At 40.0% G+C, this 23,383-nt stretch overlaps 1 protein-coding gene across 1 annotated transcript in view; it reads left to right on the forward strand.

Annotated features, from left to right (window-relative positions):
• The window catches only part of LOC138246436 (B-cell receptor CD22-like), a 338,718-nt gene that overhangs the window by 249,981 nt on the left and 65,354 nt on the right, over window positions 1-23,383 (forward strand). The window contains exons 7-10 of the mRNA XM_069201047.1: window positions 545-808; window positions 13,372-13,468; window positions 19,771-19,813; window positions 22,587-22,702. Of these exons, the coding sequence (XP_069057148.1) occupies window positions 545-808; window positions 13,372-13,468; window positions 19,771-19,813; window positions 22,587-22,702 (520 nt within the window). The remainder of the gene's footprint in view (window positions 1-544; window positions 809-13,371; window positions 13,469-19,770; window positions 19,814-22,586; window positions 22,703-23,383) is intronic.

Below are 23,383 nucleotides of genomic sequence, written 5' to 3' on the forward strand. Positions count from 1 at the left end.
ATGAGAGAAGTGTTTGGATTGGGTGAGAAGGGGAGCAAGCAGAAGAGCACTGAGGTGGCGAGGAGCACCAAGGCAGCGTGCAGCAGGTAAGTGGTTTTAATATATATTTTTTTAATTATTCCCGATGCCTTGAGTGCTCGCACATCCGCGTTCCTTCCCCCCCGCATGCGGCCCCACCAAGCGTTATTGGTGGCGGCAGCAGCTGCTGCCAGAGGGCCTGAAAAAGTGGACCTCCATTTCCTACTCTTGTTGGCTACAACAATGGGATGCATGCTGGTAAGGGTGTATTGGAAGGTTGCAGCATAGTATAGATGTTTGTATCTTGAGGGATTGATTAGCTCTGAATGCTTTTTTATGAAGTGTCTTAGTTATTTTAACTATTTCTAACAAACAGGACAATTCATCTTATTTCTTGAAATATCAAGTGCAATTATAGTCAAATATCCAAAGCCCAGACACAGTATACATCCCCAACACTAATGTAGACAAAGGGATAAAAGTGGTTATGTTGATTGATTTTTAATTATAATGTTTATTCCCACAGACCCACCAAAAGGGACACAAATTTATGTTTCAGAAACAAAGGTAAAGGAAGGGGAAAGAATGGCTTTGGAATGTAAGATTAACAGCAGTAATCCAGTAGTGGATCATTACAGCTGGTTTAAGAATGGAAATCAGCTACAGAATCAGTCAAGAAACATTCTTATAATTGAAAAAAGTCTCCCTGATGATTCTGGAACCTATCAATGTGAGGCTCGCAATGAAGCTGGCAATTCCTCGTCTACACCAATCACAGTCAATGTTCAGGGTGAGTATTTTGAAGGATATACATAAACTGTTTATACAGCCCCTGCACCAGTTCCAGTATGCCAGAGTTAATCTAGTCACTCTATAATCCCGCACCAGTTAAACCACTGATTCACAGTAGTGTATGAGGTCAGGTATTCTTGAGAGCTTTGAGCATCTGTGAACACCGTGAGAATACCCTACTCTAGTTGTGGATTTGTTTTACTTGCAGGAGCCTCACATTCTAAGCCATAGCTGGTGTATGTTTAGAATCGGTTTAAAAAGTTTATTTGAAGGCTAAATTTCACCTTTCCTTGTTGTTTTCATGTTGTTGATTTATTGTTTTGCTTTGTGTTATTGGGAATGGTGATGCAAGAGTTCTAATGGAATGTACCAATGAGTTTGGCGGGGCAAATGGAACTGATTATGCTGATGGAGTAGAGCCACATAGTGAGAGTTTAGAGTTATATTGGGTAATAAAGTGGGCATGATGGGTATAATAGAGACTTGGGAAGTAGCAGCAAGGCAAGAAGATGATCACAAATGTCATCAGTGGTATGGCAAAAGTAGAATTTAAAGTTACATAAGAAGGTTTCAGCAATGCACACTTGGTGAAATGGAGCAGATGTGTAATTTAGTCCAGGGTCTTCAAACTTGCACTTGCTATTTATTTTATATTCTTAAAATCACCATCAAAAATTGAAAACAGGATAACTAATCCTCACAATTCAAAGGATCCATTTAAGTTACAACATATGATATATGACCAGTTTATCAGGAAAACCTGTGTGGTCTCTTCAAATTCAAGATGCTAAGGAGGAATTTGCATCACAATCTGTCAAGGTCCATTATCTATTAAGCCACCTTCTTGATTGCCTGAGGAAAGTGCAACCTTTCAAAGTAGCTACCTGTGGTTCAAAAGTCACTTGAGCTACTGACAGGAGGACTGACTTGTTAAGAAAATGTCCTTTGTGACAATTTTTGCAAAAACATGTTTCCTGTGAGACATTGTCTGCTCGAACCGTCACCTGCAGAAAAAATGTACATAATTTTGTGCTAGCTTAATTTATGACTTTGTGCTTTGTGTGAAACTGCGTGAATTATGCAAATTACATGAGTGAAATAGAACATTTTGCATCAGCCTAATATACAGTGCAGTCTAAAAAAGCTGACTAATACAATCCAAAAAGTTCTCACAGTCTTTATCATTCATCCATTGTATTTCTCTTCACTATTCTCTCTATTGCTGTACCAGACTTAAGGCTATTAAACATTATCCCATGGTATTCCATAGTAATCACAGCCTTTTGGCCCATTGAAATAAACTATGGCACCCAGACAATTACACAATAGCTAATCAACATTTACAAAACGTTATTTTGCACTGATGATCAGTTCTATCAGAATTCTGTCCCCCAGATACAGGCACAAAACATTTAAAACATTATCTATGAAATTATCAACCTTATTTCCTGAAAGTCTCAAGCATCATAAAGCCAGTCAGGGACTTTCTAATGGAGTGATGCATTTCAATCTTAGGAAATAAATGAATGGTGTTCTAATCTGTGTTAAACTTAAGTTTCTTTGTTAGAGAGGTCTTCTCATCACAAGCATCTCATCTAAACAACTAGGTTCACTGTTGTCATGCCACATACAGATTAATGATAAATGATTTGTAGTTAATATCCATGCAGAGACAAAATCAGTGTGTATCTGCTAATTTTCTGTGAAATTAATTTATTCCTGGATATTTACAGTCATTGATCTTGGGCAAAGGTGGTTGAGGCACACAAGTAGGCAGGAGGACTTGTGACCTAAGAGTGTCTTAGTGGACATGCAGTAATATGACTAGTACTAGGCTGCCTTGTGTATAGAGCTATTACACCCCCGATATCTGCTGTGCTTATCACCTTCTACAGCAACATACATCTTCTGGTCCTTCATTTCCTACTTTTCCTCCTGACACTCTTCTGGCTGCACCTCAAGGACTACTTCACCACAAAACCCACACTAGCAGCAGACACAGCAGTAGACTATTCTGTTCTGGATGTGCTGCATTATCTTGTTTGTATTGTGCTGACATCCCTGATTCATGATAAGAGGAATGATAATATCCCATTAAGATTTCTCCTCTGGCATTCCTCCTGATTTTGGGTCAGGGCTCTTTCAGCTGGTTATTCCCCAAAATTGAGTCAAATCACATCTAAAAAACAAAACAAACCACAAATAACCCAAATCAAGAGAGGAACAAATGTGCAAGTAAAAGAAAATTACAGTTAAATAATCCAAACAAAGTAAAGTTCCCTCAGATAAAATGTGGTGAGAAAGTTCCCAAAAATCATTAAAGCTAAAACTACAAAATCATGAAGTTAATCTACAAAAATTAATGGGTTAAGTATTGACTAATGATTAAAAACTACATTTCTTGAATATTATATAGGAATTTGCATTTAAAATGAATCAAGGTTACTTTACATTCTACTTTGATTGTAAAATCAGTTTTTGATAACGTTAGTGGAAAGTAACTTTATAAAAATGTGCTTTGTCTTGCCTGATCCAAAACTAGTTTACCAGTCATGTTACTCATCTGTTTTGCAGAGGCCAACATGCCTACTTGGCTGGAGCTACTGACCCTGATCTCCAGAAGCCAATTATTAACAATAGGCTATTTTACTTGAATTAACTATCTAGGCAGAGAGAGGAACAGTGGGTTGAACAAAGGTCAGCCTTAACATTTATTCTTTTAAGTTGGAAATGACAAATTTAACCTTAGCAAATCTGCTCCCTTTTTCTCAAAATACCCTCCACTTTTGACCCCGACAGAAGAGAGGCTACTTCATCTAAATAAGGGAGCAGTTTAGGGACAGCCATTCACCCACCTGGTGGAAGATGGTATTACTCATTTTGAACTGCAGGACCTGGGCAGTTTCACAGTAAAGAGAAGAACAATTTCTGCAAAAGGAGATGGACAGAGGGTGAGAAAATATAGCAGTACACAGGACAAGCCTAGAACCTCATCACTGAAAATCCTCAAACATTCCTGGATCTGGTATAAGAATGTTTTCCTAAATGTTAGAAATGGGGTCTCTGGTTGGCAGTCAGTTTGCACTCTGAACAAGCAGGAACCCTCACTCTAATCCGGGCAATAGTGATACACACTCAGGAGAACCCCTTCTCACACTCTTGGGAGCTTGGCACAAGCAGTCAGACTTATCTCAAACGCAATGCTTAAAGTATTTATACCAACACACAAAGTGGACACCACACCAGTTTAGAACAATAGCCAATATGTATCTAAATCAAAAAAGACCAAAATAACAAAAATCCAACATCCACAAATAAAGATAGGAATGTTTACGCTAAAAAGAGTCTTACTCTATAGAAAACAACGGATGCGTTGAGTTTGCACAAAGTACCTGGTTTGCTTATAAAATAGTCACGTGGGCGAGTGTGCAACAGAAAAGTCAATGATGCGTCAATTCCTTACTTGCAAGTGAGGCCTTGTGCCTTTCCTTCTCTGGTCAGGTAGGCAATGCATAATTTTTCTCTTTCCTAAAGGAGCGATGCATCGATTTCTGGATTGGTTTCTCAAATCCAGGCACGTTCATGTTGATTTTGATGACCAGCGACGATGCGTGCGAAATACGTCCGACACGGTGATGAAGAACTGCGCTGCGTGGGGCTGGCGTCAATTTCAGCAGCCGAAAGCATGTGTTGCACCGTTTCTTCAGACGAGATGCAGGTGATGTGTCAATTTCCCAGTTATGAAGCAGGTGGTGTGTTATTTTTACAGCCACTTTGCAGATGGTACGTCAGATTTTTCCCTGCACGGCTTCTGTGCATTGATTTTGGTCTTTATTCCACCAGCCGCCCCTCTCAAGGGCCTAGTGACTGGATAGGGTACCACTTGCCAGGGAGGAGTCTCAGCAAGAGAGTCCAGGTGCTGGCAGAGGAAGTCTTTAATGGCCCTGCAACATCAAAACAGAAGGCAAGCTCAATCCAAGCCCTTGGAGACACTTCACAAGTAGGAATATACCATAAAGTCCAGTCTTTGTCCTCTTTCAGGCAGAAGCAGCAACTGAAGGCCAAGACAGCAAATCATAGTCGCAGGCAAAGGGGCAATACTCCTCCTCCAGCTCGTCACTTTTTGCAGAAGTTCCTTTTAAGTCCAGAAGTAATAAAAACAATCTGGGGTTTTGGGTCCACTGCTTATACCCCTTTCTGCCTTTGAAGTTAGCAAACTTCAAAAGAAAGTCTCTGTTGTTGACCAGATCCTTCCTTGCGCAGGCCTGGCTCTGGACACACACCAGGGGGTTGGAGGCTGCATTGTGTGAGGGCAGGCACAGCCCTTTCAGGTGTAAGTGTCAGCTCCTCCCTCCCCACTCTAGCCCAGGAGACTCGTGTCACTGTCTAATGGAGTTTCACAAACAGCCCAACTGTCAGTCTGACCCAGACATTAAATATACAAGCAGGCAGACGCACAGAATGGTTAACCAAGAAAATGCCCACATTCTAAAAGTGGAATTTTCAAACTGACAATCTAAAAACCAACTTTACCATAATATGTATTTTTGAATTGTGAGTTCAGAGACCAAAAACTCCAAATCTCTATCTGCTCCTCAAGGGAAACTGCACTTAAAAGATACTTAAAGGCAGCCCCCATGTTAACCTGTGAGAGAGCTCGGCCTTGTAACAGTGAAAACTGAATATGGCAGTATTTCACTGTCAGGCCATGTAAACACACCAGTACATGTCCTACCTTTAACATACACTGCACCCTGCCCATGGGGCTGCCTAGGGCCTACCTTAGGCATGCCTTACATATACAATAAGGGAAGGTTTGGGTCTGGCAAGTGGGTACAATTGCCAGGTAGAATTTGCAGTTTAAAACTGTACCCACAGACACTGCAGTGGCCTGTCTGAGCCATGTTTACAGGGCTACTCGTGTGTGGCACAATCCGTGCTGCAGGCCCACTAGTAACATTTGATTTACAGACCCTGGGCACCTCTGGTGTGCTTTACTATTGACTTACTGTTAAATCAAATATGCCTATCATGGAAAAGCCATGCAATTTACACAGAGACCACTTGCACTTTAGCACTGGTCAGCAGTGGTAAAGTGCCCAGAGTACCAAAACCAGCAAAAACAAAGTCCAGCACACAGTCAAAGCATAAGAAGTAGAGGCAAAAAGACAGGAGAAACCACACCAAGGATGCCAGTTCTAACACGGAAGAAGATGGCCCAGCTGAAAGACAGAATACTCAAGGAATTGCTGGAGCTAGGGACAGGACCTACTCTGAAGTGATCAGTTTGCAGGATTCTTGTGTTGCCAACTGCACAAAAAGGACTATTGACAAATATTCCCAGCTGACCTTTAAGTACTGGACCCTGCAAGATCTGTGCATGAGAGTATTAGTGTCTAGAAGGCTGCAGGAGTGACAAGAAGGATCTTTCCCAACAGTGTAACATTCCTGTTTTCTATTGTGCTCAGATAACACTGTGAGCATGCCCTCAAGGCAGCAACAAATCCAGGTTTGTCTTGCTCTGTGCTGAAAACATGTTTAGTTGAACCTCCTGGGAATGCTGATAAGCCTTGTGGAGCTGAGACTGGCTACAGCTTCTAGCTTTGCTCCACTAGAAGAGTTTGAAAAATGAGAGTAAGTTTGAAGGCATACTTGGAGTACACTAAAAAGGAAGCTCTGTGCCAGCTGCCAAGTAATCCATGCTTGTTACCTTCAAGCTGTGAGTTCCAAAACAAGTGCTTCAGGGAGAGCTCAACAGGGACCCATCCAATTTTCATCACACTTTTCATGGCCTCAGCCTTGCCCATAGTAAGGATTCTTACTTTAGAAAAAGACATATTATAATAACTATAAACAGGACAATCTGCTGGATTAGGGGCAGCAACGCTTTTGTTCGTAGGTGACTGAGTCACTCCTACTCCAGTTAGAAGCTGTCGGCGCTAACCTCCTGGCTCTCTTGCAGTACCTCACCTAAACCTAAAGCAGCAAATGTGATTTCTGGCAGTCTAGTGCGTTGACTTTGGAGACCTCCCAGGGACGTCGTGGTGTAACAAATCTTACCTCTTCCTCTGGATAGAAAAAAAATCTCTTACACACGCACAGGCAATGAAGAAGATGAAGGATGGTTTTCAGTATATTTATTGAAAAGCATGTGCTGGAATGATTATGACAATGAGAAGTAAACAAAAGCAAAATGGTGAGGATAAAAGTGGTAAAGATGAAAACCCCCCAAATATTGCCATACCATGAAATATTAAATATGCAATTCCTAATAATAAGGCCTAAACTATACCCTAAAGCGAGAGCTGGGCATGATAAGCCTGTCTGCCAGTACAGTGTCCATGACAAACACCCCCACCCTGTTACCTTGGGATGAGATCGGCTCCTTTATACTCCTGATCAGGAATCCTAAAGACACAAGGCTGTGATTGACTGCAAAGCGGCATGGAGTCTAGCTGGTGTATACTTGTGGAACCCCCTCTAATGACCTTCATCATGTGAGGTATTTTCATAGGTCACATGGTATTGTTTGTGCAGGAATCCTGACGTATGTACCTAAACATTAGATTGTGCACGCAAACTTGTCAGCAATTACATAACTAATACCAGACATTGTTTGCATTCTTTTCTAGTCAGCGTAAAACAAAAGGAGCATGATGACATTACCCACATACATCACTAAAAAATTATGCTTTCTCAGAATAACACTGATTAGGAAAATGAAAACATTTTTCTAAAATGCACACATCTGCAAACAGTACTGAAGGGAAATAAATAATTAAATAGAATAAAAGAGAGTATGAAAATAGGTCAAAGGGAATCAGGTATAAAGGACTACAGGTCAGCAAGCTAAATGCTAAGCTATCTCCGGTTCCCAGGCAGGGAACTAAAATGGATCCACGACACTAACTCCTGCTTCATCTCAGGTAGTCTGAAATTTTCCCTAGGTTGTGGTTAAACACGCACAGTTATTTTGCAGTGGTGCATTACTTTATCTCAGTGCTTTTTGACTTAACATTTTAAAAATCATTATCCACAGCAATATCTCTACCCCAACCTTATCTGACTTTAATTATTTTGTTTCCCTATTGCTAATTAGAATTTTCCCTTTTTTGTAGTTTTTTTTGTTTACAGTTCTTGGTACTGCTTGAACTTCTTTGGGTACAACCCGATACCTTTGCCATAGATGCCAGAGACTGTACACATGTTCTAAAATAACTGCGTCTCGGACTACACAATGTGCTTAATAAAGTGGTAAAAGTTCCCCAAATTAATTATTTATATTAGCGCTGCATGGCACAGTGAAACACATTTTCATGTAACATAGCGTACTACAGCATGACACAACTTCACATGCTATGAAATGGTATAGGACTGTGTAACAGAATGAGACACTAACATCATAGCTAACAACAGCATATTACAGCATAGCACACTATTTTTATGTTGCTGTTTTAATCTAGTGTGAAATCAACCCGAAGTTATTGGCATTCTTTACATGAGCCCCAGTTATATTACACAAAGACATAATTCTTTTTTTGTCTGTTTTGGTTGGCATGGGGAGATTAAGGGCCTGATTTAGAGCTTGGTGGACAGGTTAATCCATCACAAATGTGACAGATATCCTGGATGCCGTATTACAATTTCCAGAGGATATTATAGAATCGTAATACGTCGAACGGGGTATCCGTCACATTTGTGACGGAGTAACGCCATCCGCCAAACTCTAAATCCGGCCCTAAGTGATGTGCCCAGAATCACACGATGTTGAGCTGAAGCTGAGACTCAAAAATGGTTCCCCCGTTCCAAAGTCAGCAGCTCTGGCCATTACACCAGAGCTGCTTGTACGTTCTAAAATATCAAACAATAGCACAACAAAACACGACTTCCATAAAATAGCACAGTATTATCTACTGCGCCATAACATTACACACCCTAATGTAACATAGCACAGCATAATATAGTGTAAATCACCCTAACATCTGGAGCAGAGCAGCACACAGCATAACGCATCCTAAGTAGCCCAATACATTATAACGCAACACACAATAGCAAAGCATAGGATATTGCACCTAGCCATAACACAGAATAATGCACACCCCAATTATAACATAACACAACATTGCACAATATGACACAGCATGGCACCACAGTGCTACAGAACAACGTAGCATGAAAGTTTATCAATGAACTGCATAACGCAGTATGGAAAAGTGCAAAATAAGACCGTTCAGTCAACTAATGGTCTCAGAGCTGGGTGGGATCTGTGCATCACCTAAACAACATATTCAAAACAAAAGTTGCTTTTTCATTTTTAACTTCTGAAGTTGAGAGGACAAGAGAAATTGAGTAAGGTAATTACTTGTTACCAGTGTTTAGAGACCTCGGCCAGGGCCAGGCTCGGTGAAGTGGCATGCTGCTGGATACCTGCCCTGTTACAGGATCAATATTTAGGGATTGTAGAGGCAACCTAAATGGATGATGACGGTACCTTATGTGGCTAGCCACACAGTGAAATCTATAGCCGCTTTTCTGTTGTGAGTTACAACTTTAGACGAAGTGTATAGATAGAGCTACTTGAGGAGAGATTCTGCACACTGTCAAACAACTATCTAAGAAGACAAAATACTACTTGGCCGGAAGAGCTTAAAATCACAAAGCCAAGTATTCCAAAGAGGTCATTTTCAATGTAGTACAGTATGTATGTTACTGCAATTCTAAAATAGTATTCGTGGGTTACATCAACAAATTGTATAGTTCCAACATTAATTTTAAGCATGCCCTATTGGTAATAGATAATATTTTCAGATTGAGTGAAAAGTGATATCCTGGATGATAGCATTCGTCAAATCTTGACACGCTGCAGTGGGTTACTGACAATAGTTAAGTGTTATCCCCTTCCTTCCTCCAAGTATTACCCCCTTTTTGCAGTGAAATGTTTGCAGCAGTGACCCATATACAACATTTACAGTTTGTATTAATACGTTTATTCATTCACAATGTAAGATACTGGAGGGTTTTCAAAACTTTAAAATAACATTTTTACAACAGAGCTCCTTTAGTCTTCTCATCGTGAAGCGATCTCCTATTGTCAACCACCATGCAATTAGAGGACACAGGTTGCCGTCCAGATGGTCACTACATTCTGGACATTCTAATGACATATCTATTTTCCTAAACATCTTTTTTGATATGTGCGGGGTCTTACTGTAAAGAGCCCCATCCAGATTATTGGTTTAACTACTGAACGGTAATGGGTAATATCAGTTCCTTTGCAGCTATATTTGTGTGGCACTACAATCTTAGTTATATAGAATTATAACAGCCATGGACACATTCTGCACATACAATCATACGTTGCTAATGAAGACAAAAAAAGTGCAATGTAGTTTGAACCTATTCTATACTGTACATATATCATTCCTTTTATTTTTACACTTGATGCACCAGGTTAGCTAGAACTTTGAAACGTTTCTGAATGTCTAGGTTTAGGTGGTCTTTGGACGAGGTACTCTTTGTGCTGAAAAAACATGGGCTACTATTGGTTGTTATCCAAGAAATGGTAACACGCCCTGTCAAGGTGAACTCTTGAAGTTGCTAAATTAACCCCCAAAAGCCCAGCAGCAACCCTCCAGCTCGCACCCTCCGGACCTTCACAGATGCTGCACTACTAGACCACCCTCACCATGGATGAGAACCGCTACATTATGAGCGGCATCCCCTCCGGAGCCCCCACTGACCCCTGTCCTCAACATATTTTCAACAAAGCCAACACCTCCATTGCACCCAAACTCTGCCATTCTCTTAGCTGCTGTGTGGAGACGGCCGCCCCCTGAGGATTGGAAGCATGGCAAGATCGACCTGATCCTGAAGAAACCCAAGACTGACCCCCCCGGGCCCTCAGGAGCTACCGTCCCATCTCTCTGCTGCCTTTCCCAGCCAAAGTCATCAAAAAGCCCATAAATGCACAGCTCTGCAAAACACATTGAGACAACATCATACTGGACAGCAACCACAGCACGGAGACTGCCCTACTCACTGCCACAATGACATCTGCTTGATCTTCGACCATGGCCAAATAGGTCCAATAGTATGAGAGCTGCTATCGGCCTTCCTCGACACTGTCTCACATCACATTCTCTGCTCCAGACTCCATGCAGCTGGCATCCGCGGAAGGCCGTTCAATGGATGCACTCCTTCCTGACAGGCATAACATGGAAAGTCAGACTCCTGCCTTACCTGTCAGAACCTGCAGAGATCAGCTGCAGAATTCCCCACACCCTTCAGCATTTACACGGCCCACTCACATCCATTTTCAGGAACCACATACTGAACATCGTCTCCTCTGCCGACAACACCCAGCTGATCATCTCACTGACCGAAAACCCCATGACTGCCAAGAAGAATTTTCATAATGGGATGGTAGCCATTGCTGCCTGGATGAAGGACAGCTGCCTCAAGCTCAGCTCTGACAAGACACAGATCCTCATCCTGTGACCCTCCACATCAGCCTGGGGTGACTCCTGGTGGCTTGCTTCCCTTGGCATCCCCCCCACGATACCAACAAACTATGCACGCAATCTCAGCTTCATCCTGGACTCATCGCTCACCATGACCTACCAAGTCAACTCAGTTGCATCCTCCTGTTTTCACACACTCTGACTGGTCCACAAGATGTTCAAATAGATCTCATACTACTGATGCAAAACTGTAACCCACGCCTTGGTCACCAGCAGACTCAACTATGGCAAAGCCTTTTACTCTGGCACCACCTAGAAGAACCTGAAGAAACTACAGCACATCCAAAACACCTCAGCCAGACTCATGCTGGACGTCCCCCGCCGCAAACACATCACCAGACACCTAAGAGACCTCCAATGGACCACAGTTGAGAAGAGGATTAACCTCAAACTCCTTGTCCAAGCATAAAAGGCACACTATGACATAGGACCCACCTACCTCAACCACCACCACACCACCTTCTAATCCCCCCAGACCTCTCTGCTCCACTCAGCAGACACTAGGCACCATACCCTACTTATGGAAGACCTTACCTGGAGAAAAATCCTTAGCCTACCTTGCAGCAAAGAGCTGGAACACCCTGCCTCTTCACCTCAGGCAATAACCATTGTTGCCTCAATTCAGGAAGTACCTTAAGACCTGGCTCTTTGACTGAAGCACAGAGAACCAACCCACCGAGCACCTTGAGACCCTTGCGGGTGAGTAGTTGCAATCTATGAATATGATTGATGAATTGATTGAATCCTGTGATATTTATGACATTATGCATTATACTTAACAATCAAGCCATCAGAAGTTCCACCTTGCAAGGAGTAAGGAGTGTCTTCATCTCCTGTAGTACCTCCCACCACGGACTTGCCCAAAGCATCTGCTACCCCATGAGGAGGCTGCAATGGTAGTGGTGTTTAGATAAAATATCAGAGAAAAAATATTGTGTGGACAAAATATTGTGTCAAGAATGTTGCCCTTCCTAAGGTACAGTTAATGGTCATTGGCAGAAAGAGGGTAATTCCAGCATAGTCCTGATGCAAATTGCAACACAGTTTAATGAAACACCAAATATTTGAGTTTACACCTGAGAATTATATGAGGAACGTCTACACAATAGACAAGTCACAGGATGGAAATATAGGCATGCTTAAACCGCTGGCTAAGATAAATTGCTCGATAGGTGTGCCTGGGGTCATTGAGGGGCAGTATGCACAGGTTCTCTTTCCCATAATGACACAAATCCTCAAGTGCTATCATAGGAGATGGGGGCATTTATGGGTGGACAGAGCAACAATTCTATCATAAAGTATTAGTTGTCATGCTTCTCCAAACTCAGATCTTGCCCCAATTAGAAGTAGGTGGTTGGGCCACATTATATAGAACATTAGATGTAGTTCATGCATGTTCACTGGCAACACCAAGATATATGTGCATTCAGATTACTTCATGGCTTAAATTGGCTGGAACCTTTTCTTTGAGTAGGGAAGCCTGCCAAGGTGACTAGATCTCTTTCCTCACCAGAGGACCCATTGCCCTTCAGAAAGTTGTTGCCCTATAGATTCATGAATTACCAAAATGTTCCTGCATGATGTCCTACACTCATTGGCTGCCTATATGTTCTCCATCTGTTTTCAGTACCAAAATCCCCTGTCTCCATCAGCAGTTCTATTTGCCACCCTGGACATATTTGTTTAATGCACTTCAGATCCCACTTGAGTACTGAAAATATCTCATTGATCCTTTGGGAACTTTGAATAAAATTGTTCACATTCCTGTATTCTCCCCCACTTTCTCCAGCATGTGCTATCCTGTTATCTGATTTCCACTTTCTACTCAGAAGCCCTTCTAATTTCTTCACTAAATGTACACCTGTCACCTGCAGCATCCAGTTTTGATCACTTGTCATCAGCACATGGGATTGAAGAAAACAGTTAGCTATAGTATGTGCTGTTTTCATGATATGTAAAATTAATTTTCATATTCCGCGTCCCATTTCCTTCTCCTGCAAAGAGGCTACATTTATTAAGGTGTCTCTTTCTCTACTTTCAGGGTCGAGTTTACTATTCAAAAACTTTGCTACTCTTGGTGGAACAACTGCATTTCTGCTGCTTCTTCTACTGGCACTGTTCATCTTCTTTTGGAGAAGGTACTGTACAATATATATAGTATATGGATTTTTTCACAAACCCCAACAAGGAACTCAATTTATCCTTTTTGTGTGACCCAACTGCAGTTGTACTCTGGAGAGCACTACCTCACTGAATGTATTTCCTTAAAACAACAAAAAAAAATTCTATTTAAATTGAGTGATATAACTTTTTTGTGATTTAACCGTAAATGCCTATAAACTACATTAGTTGTCTTAAAGTGAAAAAGCCAATTTGACTCAAAGTGAAAATGTTGCACCTTTGTGTTAGACCTAAAACCTTTCATTTGGAATCAAAAGCAATTGTCACACTAAACACTCATCCTCAGTGCTGAAATGCCAAGTGAAGATTTTATTGTTATCTGGATACTGAATCGGACTTTAGGTAAGCCCCTGGACTCACTTGCATATGCAAACAATTAACATAAGATAGGTTCATCAACACTTTTGAGGGTCCTTTATTTTTACACATTGATAAACCAACAGTTTAAAGAGATTACTTATCATAACTTGTAAAAAATCTTACTAGAATGTTTTTAAGGTTGGAAAATTGCTGTATTTCAGTCATCAGTTTCAAACCTGTTGGTTGGCACCCGCTGTTTGGGTGAAGCCAATGCACCTAAGCCTTTCTATCAGCGTGAAAAGGTATGAACAATTTGAATTTGCCGCTGACCATAGTCTGTCACATGACAATTGCTTTCCTGATCTCCAACTAATATCCCTTTTCACATATGTCTAACAAAGCTACTGCTCGTACCCAATGCCATCTTGTTCTCGCTTATGCCTTTGTGTTTCATGATAGGGGACTCAACACATTTCAAATGGCCATATCTACAATCAAGCATCAAGCCTTATATTGTAGCAACTGAATGTCAAATGGGAATAACTCCAGAGTGTCACCTAGAAGAGGTGGTTTATACTCTGATCATAAAGGTGTTGTAATGTGTTAACATCAAGTGGAGTTAAAAGCAGAGAGACGGATTTTTACTCTTATCCATTTTACTGTTTATGAAATTTAAGGACTAAGGCCTTGTGGGACTGATTTTGGAATGCTTCTTAGCAATTTTTGGCAGATTGAGATTGGCAATTTTTTATATTTTGTTAAAGGAATTTTGGCTAATCATTAACGGTTCAACATTATGAAACACTGCTTTCATAACTCACAAGTCAGTGTTGCAGAGTCTGAGAAGACTAGAGGAATACATATGCTGCAGAATACCTATCTTTCTGGGGGAAAATACAAGGTATGCTTGCTTCTCCTTAATTATGTGACACTGAAGGCTACTCAGAGGGTCCATGAAGCCCGCCCCAACTTGATCCAGAGGGAGTAGAGAATCCAGACCACCTCTGTAAAAAGTACTATCAAAGCCAATTGGAACTAGCCATTGCAGTAGCCATATGCTGAAGGAGCAATCCTTAAAAGTATTGGTACATATTGAGCATTATAGATCATTTGAAATACTAAAGGCTCTTATGCTTTCACATCTGGAGGACCAGGCATATAATCTTTGAAAATTTTCCATCTTTGACCAATTCAGAGGTTTCATTTGCAAAGAATCAAAGCTTTAGTGGGGTGTCCTAGGGAAGTACCCCAACACTGTGGTACTCAGCTGGCCACAGGCTCTAGTGTCACCCTACTGACAGATTGAGTCTTCTGTTAAATTTTACGGATCGAAAGGTAAGCCACAAAGGTGGAAAAACATGCTAATTTTGGGTTTGAAGATAGCACAATTGGTGGCTAAATACCACAATTTTCCTTGCTATGATATTTTTGTAGCAGAGTTTATAGCTTAAACAGGAAAACAGACTGGCATATCCAGACTATCCACTTCTGCTACACATTGACCCTCTGACAAGCTGTCAAAATTCAAATATAAATCTAAATGCAAATTGCTAAGCCTTTACATCACATCCTTGGTCTCTTACCAGACAGTTGTGGAATGTCATTATGACCCTGTCTAGAGCACTGCTTAGAATAATATTGGCTTTTTAGATTTCCGTTGTGTTTTGTGCCTTTTAATGACTTTATAACTTGTGTTCCCCACACAAAGCTATTTTACATTTGGTATCTCTTTTAATCATTCAAGGTTATTCTTTTTTAAGTAAATTGGCTTCAAATGTTAACTTATTTTTTAACTATTTGAATGTTTGTTACTGTTCTTCCTATTGCACACACATTTTGTCATAGGGTGATCTTCCTTTTTGTACTATGTTACCAATAGCAAACTGGGGGGGTTCCCCAAAAAAACATGCTTTTATTTCTAGGTGCTACATTGTCTAACTTTGTAGGAGCTCTCTTTCCCAATTAACACCCACCATTGCCTATTGCCTCATTAATTCCAGTTCAGTTGAGAATCAATTGCCAGATGAGGGCATATGGTCCGCAGAGATAAAACAATCTTCCAGTTGAGAAGGTGCAGCAGATCAAAGTGAACTCCGTGATTATAGATTAACCAGTGAAGTACCAGTATCTAAAGGAGTAGCCATATCAGGACATAATGATCCTGGCAGCAGATAGAGCAGATATGACTAGACTTTTGAAGAACCAGTCTGTGGAGACTAAGAAAACAGGTCTGAGTATAGTAAAATTCAAATTTGTGTTAGCGAAGAAACTCCTTATTGCTTCAAATTAATTATTCCTCATTCCTCGGGAAAGGGTAGGTTTGTTATTAATGGCTCCCTCTGAACATGGAATACTTGAATACTTGACGTGGGGACGCGGTACCAGAAGACACAATGGTCCATTAATTGATTAATGTTCATTCTCTCTTGGGATTCAGAGATCCAAGGAAAATGTATCAAACTATTTCTGATAATTCTGAAGCACCAAAACAATGAAAGGTATATTGTAGCTCAATCAGCATTAAATACAGTAGTAATCTACACTGATGCGGTCAATATTAGCATCAAACATGAGAAAGATACTAGAAGGTGTGTATAACTAAGAAGATTCTCAGACATTTTATCCAAAGGTAAATTGACATAACATGTCCTTACGCCATGGAGATACTTTCTAGCATTTAACCAACCACTCCAGAGGTATAGTAAGAAATTTAACATGTTTAGGTAATGCATTGTTTGGATGGAAGGAACATTTCTTGGTGTAAGGGAAAAGCCTTAATTAGTTTCATCCTTCAGCATCGGGTTCTTCATAATCACATGTATTCTGATGGAATTGGCTCGACCACACTATTATGTTTTTGCTGTATTTTTTTTCTTCTTCATGATCCAGAATGAGGATAACATGGTGTTAAAAAAAAACTTCAAAAATGTATTGGGTTCCCATTTTCTACAGAAAATATTCTATTCAGTCCAATTGTACAATTTGTGATATTTAAAAAAAATATCTTAGGTTTGCATTTTGTGTAATTTAGCGTAATTGTTCCAAAATATGTAATAATTATGCGAAAGGAAACTACAAACATGTTGCATAAGCCTTGTGTTGCAGGGCCTCCACTAGGTTTCCATTTTAGGTTTCAGCTTTAGCTTGACATTTTTTCAAAATGGTGCCTTTTTACACATTGTTCCACTAACACTAGAATGTGTTACACAAACATTTATTTCTGGAAGGCATTTTCACCCTGTAGTCTGTATATTCAGTCCAGGGATGTACAATGAGAATGTGATGCCTTTGTTTTCCTTTTGGGTGCTCGTTGGGAGACAACCTATTTGTGCTAGACGAACCACAGTAGCAGCTCTGCACCTCTGACACAATTTGATAAGGAGAGTGTTTTATTATATAAACAGTGTCCATGCTACTGTTCTTGAGAGGAGCACTTCACCCCAGATGATCATGAAACCACAGTGCTTAGATGCAGCCCTGCTGACTCCGACCTTCATCCTACAAAGGAAGATAACCTGTACACTTAGACCAGCTTCCTGACTAAGGCATGGGGGTTAGGCTATCCCAATTGATCTGTCAGACAGTACTCAAGCTCTCTTCGGTATAGTATTAAGTAGAGGGAGGAGCTTGGTGACATTAGCAACATTTACCATTTTTTAATTGTTTATATTTTTGCGATTCTAAAGATGCTGATCACAGTAACATCTCACCTTTCTAATAATCGCAGTTCACGTTTTCATTGAAAGAATACAAATATTTCAATAATTGTTTTGAACATGACTTTTCGTATCTTCCTTCTGTTGACTTTGGGCATGCAACAGTGAGCAAACGAAAGGGTTAGATCTGTTTCCACATATTCCTTAGGAATCAAAATGTTATGTTGGATATTATCTAAAACATCCATTACCTTGGTAAGTTTAGGGGTTTGGATGAGGCATTGTTAGCTAGCCAAAACCTATCAACATTTACTGATAATATATGTGGACTAAGTGTCTACATTATGAAGTTCTTGGTGTCATATACACAGTGCAACTAACCTCATCTGAACCGATTAACACTGGTATATTCATAATACACATAGTATTAGAAAAGGGGGAGTAGAGCTAACAGGAAAACAGGGCTGATTGCAAAGGCCCCCTAACTTTTAGTCCCCATGTTTCACTTTTTGATGGTGTTTTTCTGACTCTGATGGTGCCCTGGATACAGCTAACTAGTTCCAGGGCCTGGGCGCTGTGTAAAATGAGTATGCAAATTAGGCTAATTATAATTGGTGAATGTCAACCTACCTATATGTCCCTGGTATATAGTAGGGCACGTAGTTTTAGATATAGGCAGTGCACACGTAGGTTCACTGCAGATGTGCCCAGGGTCATTTTAAAGGCAGACCATCCTTGCTGGCTGCTTTTAAATTAAAGTTACATGCAAATTCGACTTTGGAATTAAAAGTACTTCCAAAGTCTTAAACTACCTTATTTTTACAAATGTCACCCCTACGGTGTGCCCTGTGTGTACCTAGGGTTGGGTGCCATGTAACTATAAGCAGGGACCTTATAAAATTGTTTTATAAGCCCTTGTGAGGTAAAATAGCCAAACTCATTTTTCTCTCACTGTAGTGAATGGCCTCCATAGGCTAAAATGGGGAGACTTTATTTTAATCAACAAAGACCCCTTAAGTGCCAGATACCTTGAGTTCGGTATCAAATTATTTGCCATAATAATTTGCACAACTAGCAAATGTTGCATTTAATATAACTAGTTCAGGTAAAACATTTTAAAACTTTACCTGAAAATTGCCAACTTCAGCTTCAGCTACCCTTCTCTGATTGGCTAGCCTCTGGCAGCCTGGCCAGGCTGCCTTGAAGAGGTGTTAAGTGGGCCGGGTTGAACACAGAGGATGTGCCTGGGGGAGGAGATTTTTTCTCAGCAGTTGGTGAAACAGGATGGGTGAGAGCGGCCAAACTGGTCTTCAAAGGCAGGGAAGGACATTTAGAGCAGCTCAGGCCCTCCCTCACATCCTGCAACCCCAGACAAATAGGTGCCCTCTTGATTAGATCAGGAGACGGGTGTGTTTAGGATTTTTACCCACACCAGTGGGTAGGCTCAGCCAGATCTAACCTCCAAAAATCACTTTCAGACAAGTTGGATTTTTGAAGAATGTTGCTCCCTAGGATTGATTTTTGCCACACTTCCCAGGAAGTGGTCATCAAAGGGGGAAGGAGCCTGTCTGTGATTACATAACCCGGGCCCCTGCTTTCCACCCAGGAGCAAGGATATATATGGCAGAGCTGTACCCACACCTCAGATCCCTACAAGAAACAAGAAGATGGATTTTTAAATTCTTTACACACTTAACTCCTAAGTTAAGCCTTGTTGCTTGTTGCCAAGCTACCAAGGGTTGAGCTGAGTTTAATTATTAAGACCTAACTGGACCTAAGTGGGCGTTAGTGGCCTATTGCTATGTGTAGGCAGTCACTGTCCTTACCAGTAATCCACTTTTCCAACATATATTATGTGGACATGTTCTGTATTTACTGACATACTGAACAGTGTGAATGAATACCGAGGCATTGGAATAAGAACAATTATGTAAATTAACAATGAGTTATTTAATTTGAAAAAGTGGAAATTAATTTTTGTATGGAAATGTTGAAAAGGTCTAATCACTTTATTGTAGTAGCCCACACCTTTGGAGAATCAAAGTATAAGAGGAGCTAAATTATTCTTAATACAATGGACTAGAAGTATTGTCAATATGTTACCTCTTGTTGATCTGTAATATTGAATATTCCCATTCCAATCATCAACTGTACCTAGATAGCCTGTGGAAATACACTATAGATGCTAAGAAGACACCATATTCTACCCCAAGGAGGAACTGTAAGTTACAGTTTTTGATCTTCTGATTCCATTTTTTCTCTGAACAATATATCAATGATGTTGTTTTCTTTGTCACTTACAGCCAGAACAAGGAAAAGAAACAAGCTGATCAAAGCCATTCCATTGTGAGTATTTGCACCACCAATAATAAACAATAACATCTTCCTCCTAGCATTCCTGTGATTACATTGATGAAAGAAAAACCTGTGATAGCTCACTTCATGTTCTGCACAGTGCTACAGTGTGCCCAATGAGAATATTTGCATTATACATGCAACTGATCAGTTTAGCATTTACAGATATATGTTTTAATCTGAAATAGAAACAATAATTGTCTATTATAATTGTGTTAGTTACTTCACTGAGGAAGCCTTTCTGCATTTCTCTTGTAAGCCCATTGTATATGCGGTCTGTAATGGACACTTTAAAGTACACATACATCCTTTTAATTACAGTGCACCCTACCCTATGTGTTGCCTAGGTCCCCCTTTAGGGGTTACCAATATGAAATAAAAGGAAAGTTTAAAGCCTGGCAAAAAGGTTATCATCCAAGTTGAATTGGCAGGTTAAAACTGCATTCAGGCTCCAATAGCAGACCTAAGACATGTTTTAAGGGGCTACTCAAGTGGGTGGCACAATAAGTGCTGCAGAGCCACTGGTAGCATTTAATTTACAGGACCTGAGTATGTAGGATACAACTTTACTAGGGATGTATAAGTAAATTAACTATGCCAGTCAAGTGTTAGCCACTTTTGTAATGTTTAAGGGAGTCATCACAAGCACTTCTCACTGATTAGCAGTGGTACATTATTCCAAGTTCTAAGGGCAAGAAAAAATGAATTAAGCAAACATATGGGCAAAGGCAAAACGTTTAGGGGTGACCCTGCAGAGAGAACAACATCAAACTATGGTCTAAAATGCCATCTGTATTTTGTTACATGACTATATCGAGAAGAATAAGTGAGTGATAAAATAACTTTTCATAATCTTGGCGATAAAGAAAAGACTATCTGTAACAGCCTAAATATACATATATGAAGATTTAACATAACCACCCCACACTCCTGAACTGAACAATTTGAGGGGGTGTTATATAACACAGACAGCTTTCATGAGTTCTCTTTGGCTAATAGGAAGTCCCATGGAGAGAAATTGATTACTAAGATTTTCTTGGGGATCCTCTCTCTTACCCCGACACCCCAACCCCTGCTTGCTTGACCTTAAAGTCCAATTTCTGATCTATGGTGACAACAGTCAACTGGTCTAACATCTAGCTCAAAACATGTGCAAATTTAGTCTGATTTATTCAATCTAATTCAAGAGCAGTAAATGCAAAAATGGCTTAACCTCTTGAAGTTTTCACCAGCTGGTATAAATTAGAAGATGTTCACATTCAGATTTAGGTGGTATACAGATATAATACATTCACTTTAGAGACATAACAGCACTGACAATGAACTGTTTCGAAATGTTTTTTAATCTATCGCACATTTTGTAATAAAGAAACTTATGAACATGATAAACAACTGTAAAGAGCATGGACTATGACGTGGCTCATTGTTAACGGAAGTTGATTTCTATGCAGTGGCCAAGATTTTTGTATTGTGCTGGATATACTACTATATGAAGTTCGAATATAGCCACCCTGTATAAAGAACAATATAAAGGACTACTATGAAATGAGAACTGCTGTGTCTTTAGAAATTGTTATGAAGTTGTTTTCAATGTGATTATAATAACTGCACTAGTTCCTGAAGCTAAGACATACTGAACAAAATTGCTAAATGTCCAATTCTTTATAAATGTTTATGAGAAGAGATGTAGTTAAGGAAAAGACCCAGATGCAGAATTGACTTGCAGGCGTTAGTGTTTGTTGTTCCTTATCTTAATTATGTTGTTTGTATTTCATATGAATTGGTTAACAAATCTGGAATAACAACAAATTAGTGGTTTCCTCTGGAAAAAAGGGTCCACTTGTGTTAATGTGGTAAAATCAAAACCTACCATTGTCAGAAGCAACTGACAGTGGCATGCAAATGGCCCCCTACTGCCACCCCTTAAAACACATCTAACAGGCCAGTGTGCAGGACTGTGCTCCCAAACGTTGGTGTGCCTGGTGGTCAACATGCTGTGTGGTGGGATTGGCATGTATGGTGGCTCCCTTTCCACTATTTTAACTGATTAGCAGTGGGATGTTGGGACCATGGCTGAGTCCAATTGTGGTAGAAAGTACATGGTGAGGTGAAACACAAAATCGATAACCTTGCAGTGACCACCTCTTTCATTCAGAACTCAATTTAAAGAAAGGCAAAATGCTATTATTCTTTCGACTGACTTTCATTCCCCAAACTGCCCTATGAATGAATGAGACTCTTATCAAATCAGTGGCCGGAATCAGCTAAACTAAAACTATATTTTCTCTTAATTTAGGTGAAATTGTTATACCGTATCTAAAAGTTTGCCTAATCGTTCATCCCAAGCAGGTCTATATCAACAAATCTCTGTTGACTCCAACTGGTTGCGAGTAGTTTTTCATGTAATTTCCATAAGATCCTTTCATTTTAACTTGAGAAGGGCCAATATAGAGACAATGCAAGTTTAAAAAAAATAGAAATAATGATGTAGCCTTTTTTGTGGCATTAATTGCAAAAGTGACAACTTTGCCAATAATTCCAGAAATTGTCTGCCAACCTTGGTTAATAAGGTATTAACAATAGTGTACCTGCATTTCACGGCCACATGTCCTTTCACTTCCAACTCAACATACATAACCTGGGCCGTAGGAAAATGTCTCATGATAAAGCCCTGGGGAAATTATATTTTTGCTACATTATTCAGAAGACGTGCAAAATGTGCGACATGTGCTTATGTACCTTTGTTCTTCTTTTTCTTCAACAGCCTAAGGTTACCGAAGAAGAGATTGTTTATGTCACAATCGACCACTCCAAAGAAAGCAGAACACAAAAAAGAAAGGTTCCAAGTGATGATTTTGTTACATATGCAGCTGTGAGAAGGTACAATTCTTTTCAGAATTAAGGCATAGTGAGTGATTTCATCTTAGGAGTTAGCATTTTTCAGCAATAAATTGTGCCATTAAACTAGAATGAATGTGCTTGTACTCTTAGTCACTGGAAATTTGATGGTGTTGATGAGCTGATCTATGAAGGCTGTGATTTACAATACAAAACAAACCACTTGAAATCAAAAATATAGTTGGTATACTGGAATATATAAAACATGTTAGGCCTGATTCACAAAGTTAACTTAATCTTTTCAGTCAGTTAACACTTTTAAGTAAGTTTCGGTATTCACAAACTGCACTTTGGTGATAATTTGTGCAGTAATTAACACTAGGTTTAGCTCTACATATGGCCAGCAAGTGATACTGCAACATTCTCCCATAGAAATGAATGGAAGTAGGACATTTACTTTAAAGTTGTAAGTTAATACAGAAGTGAATTTGTTCATACCACAAGGTAGTAAACTTACTACAAAATGCAGTTAGTAAAACATGTCCATCATATTTAGGGACACAACTGTAAGAGACCCTTTTGGGAAGGAGATGAAAATATAATTTATTTAAATGAAAAGCAAATACTTGGGCAGACATTTGTGCATGCAAAAGACAATTTGTGAAATACATAATCCCTTGTCCGTTTATGTTAGGGGGCATAGCATTAACTGTGGAAAAAAGT

This window comes from Pleurodeles waltl, chromosome 7 (genome assembly GCF_031143425.1).
Source record: "Pleurodeles waltl isolate 20211129_DDA chromosome 7, aPleWal1.hap1.20221129, whole genome shotgun sequence".
Taxonomy (NCBI): Eukaryota; Metazoa; Chordata; class Amphibia; order Caudata; family Salamandridae; genus Pleurodeles; species Pleurodeles waltl.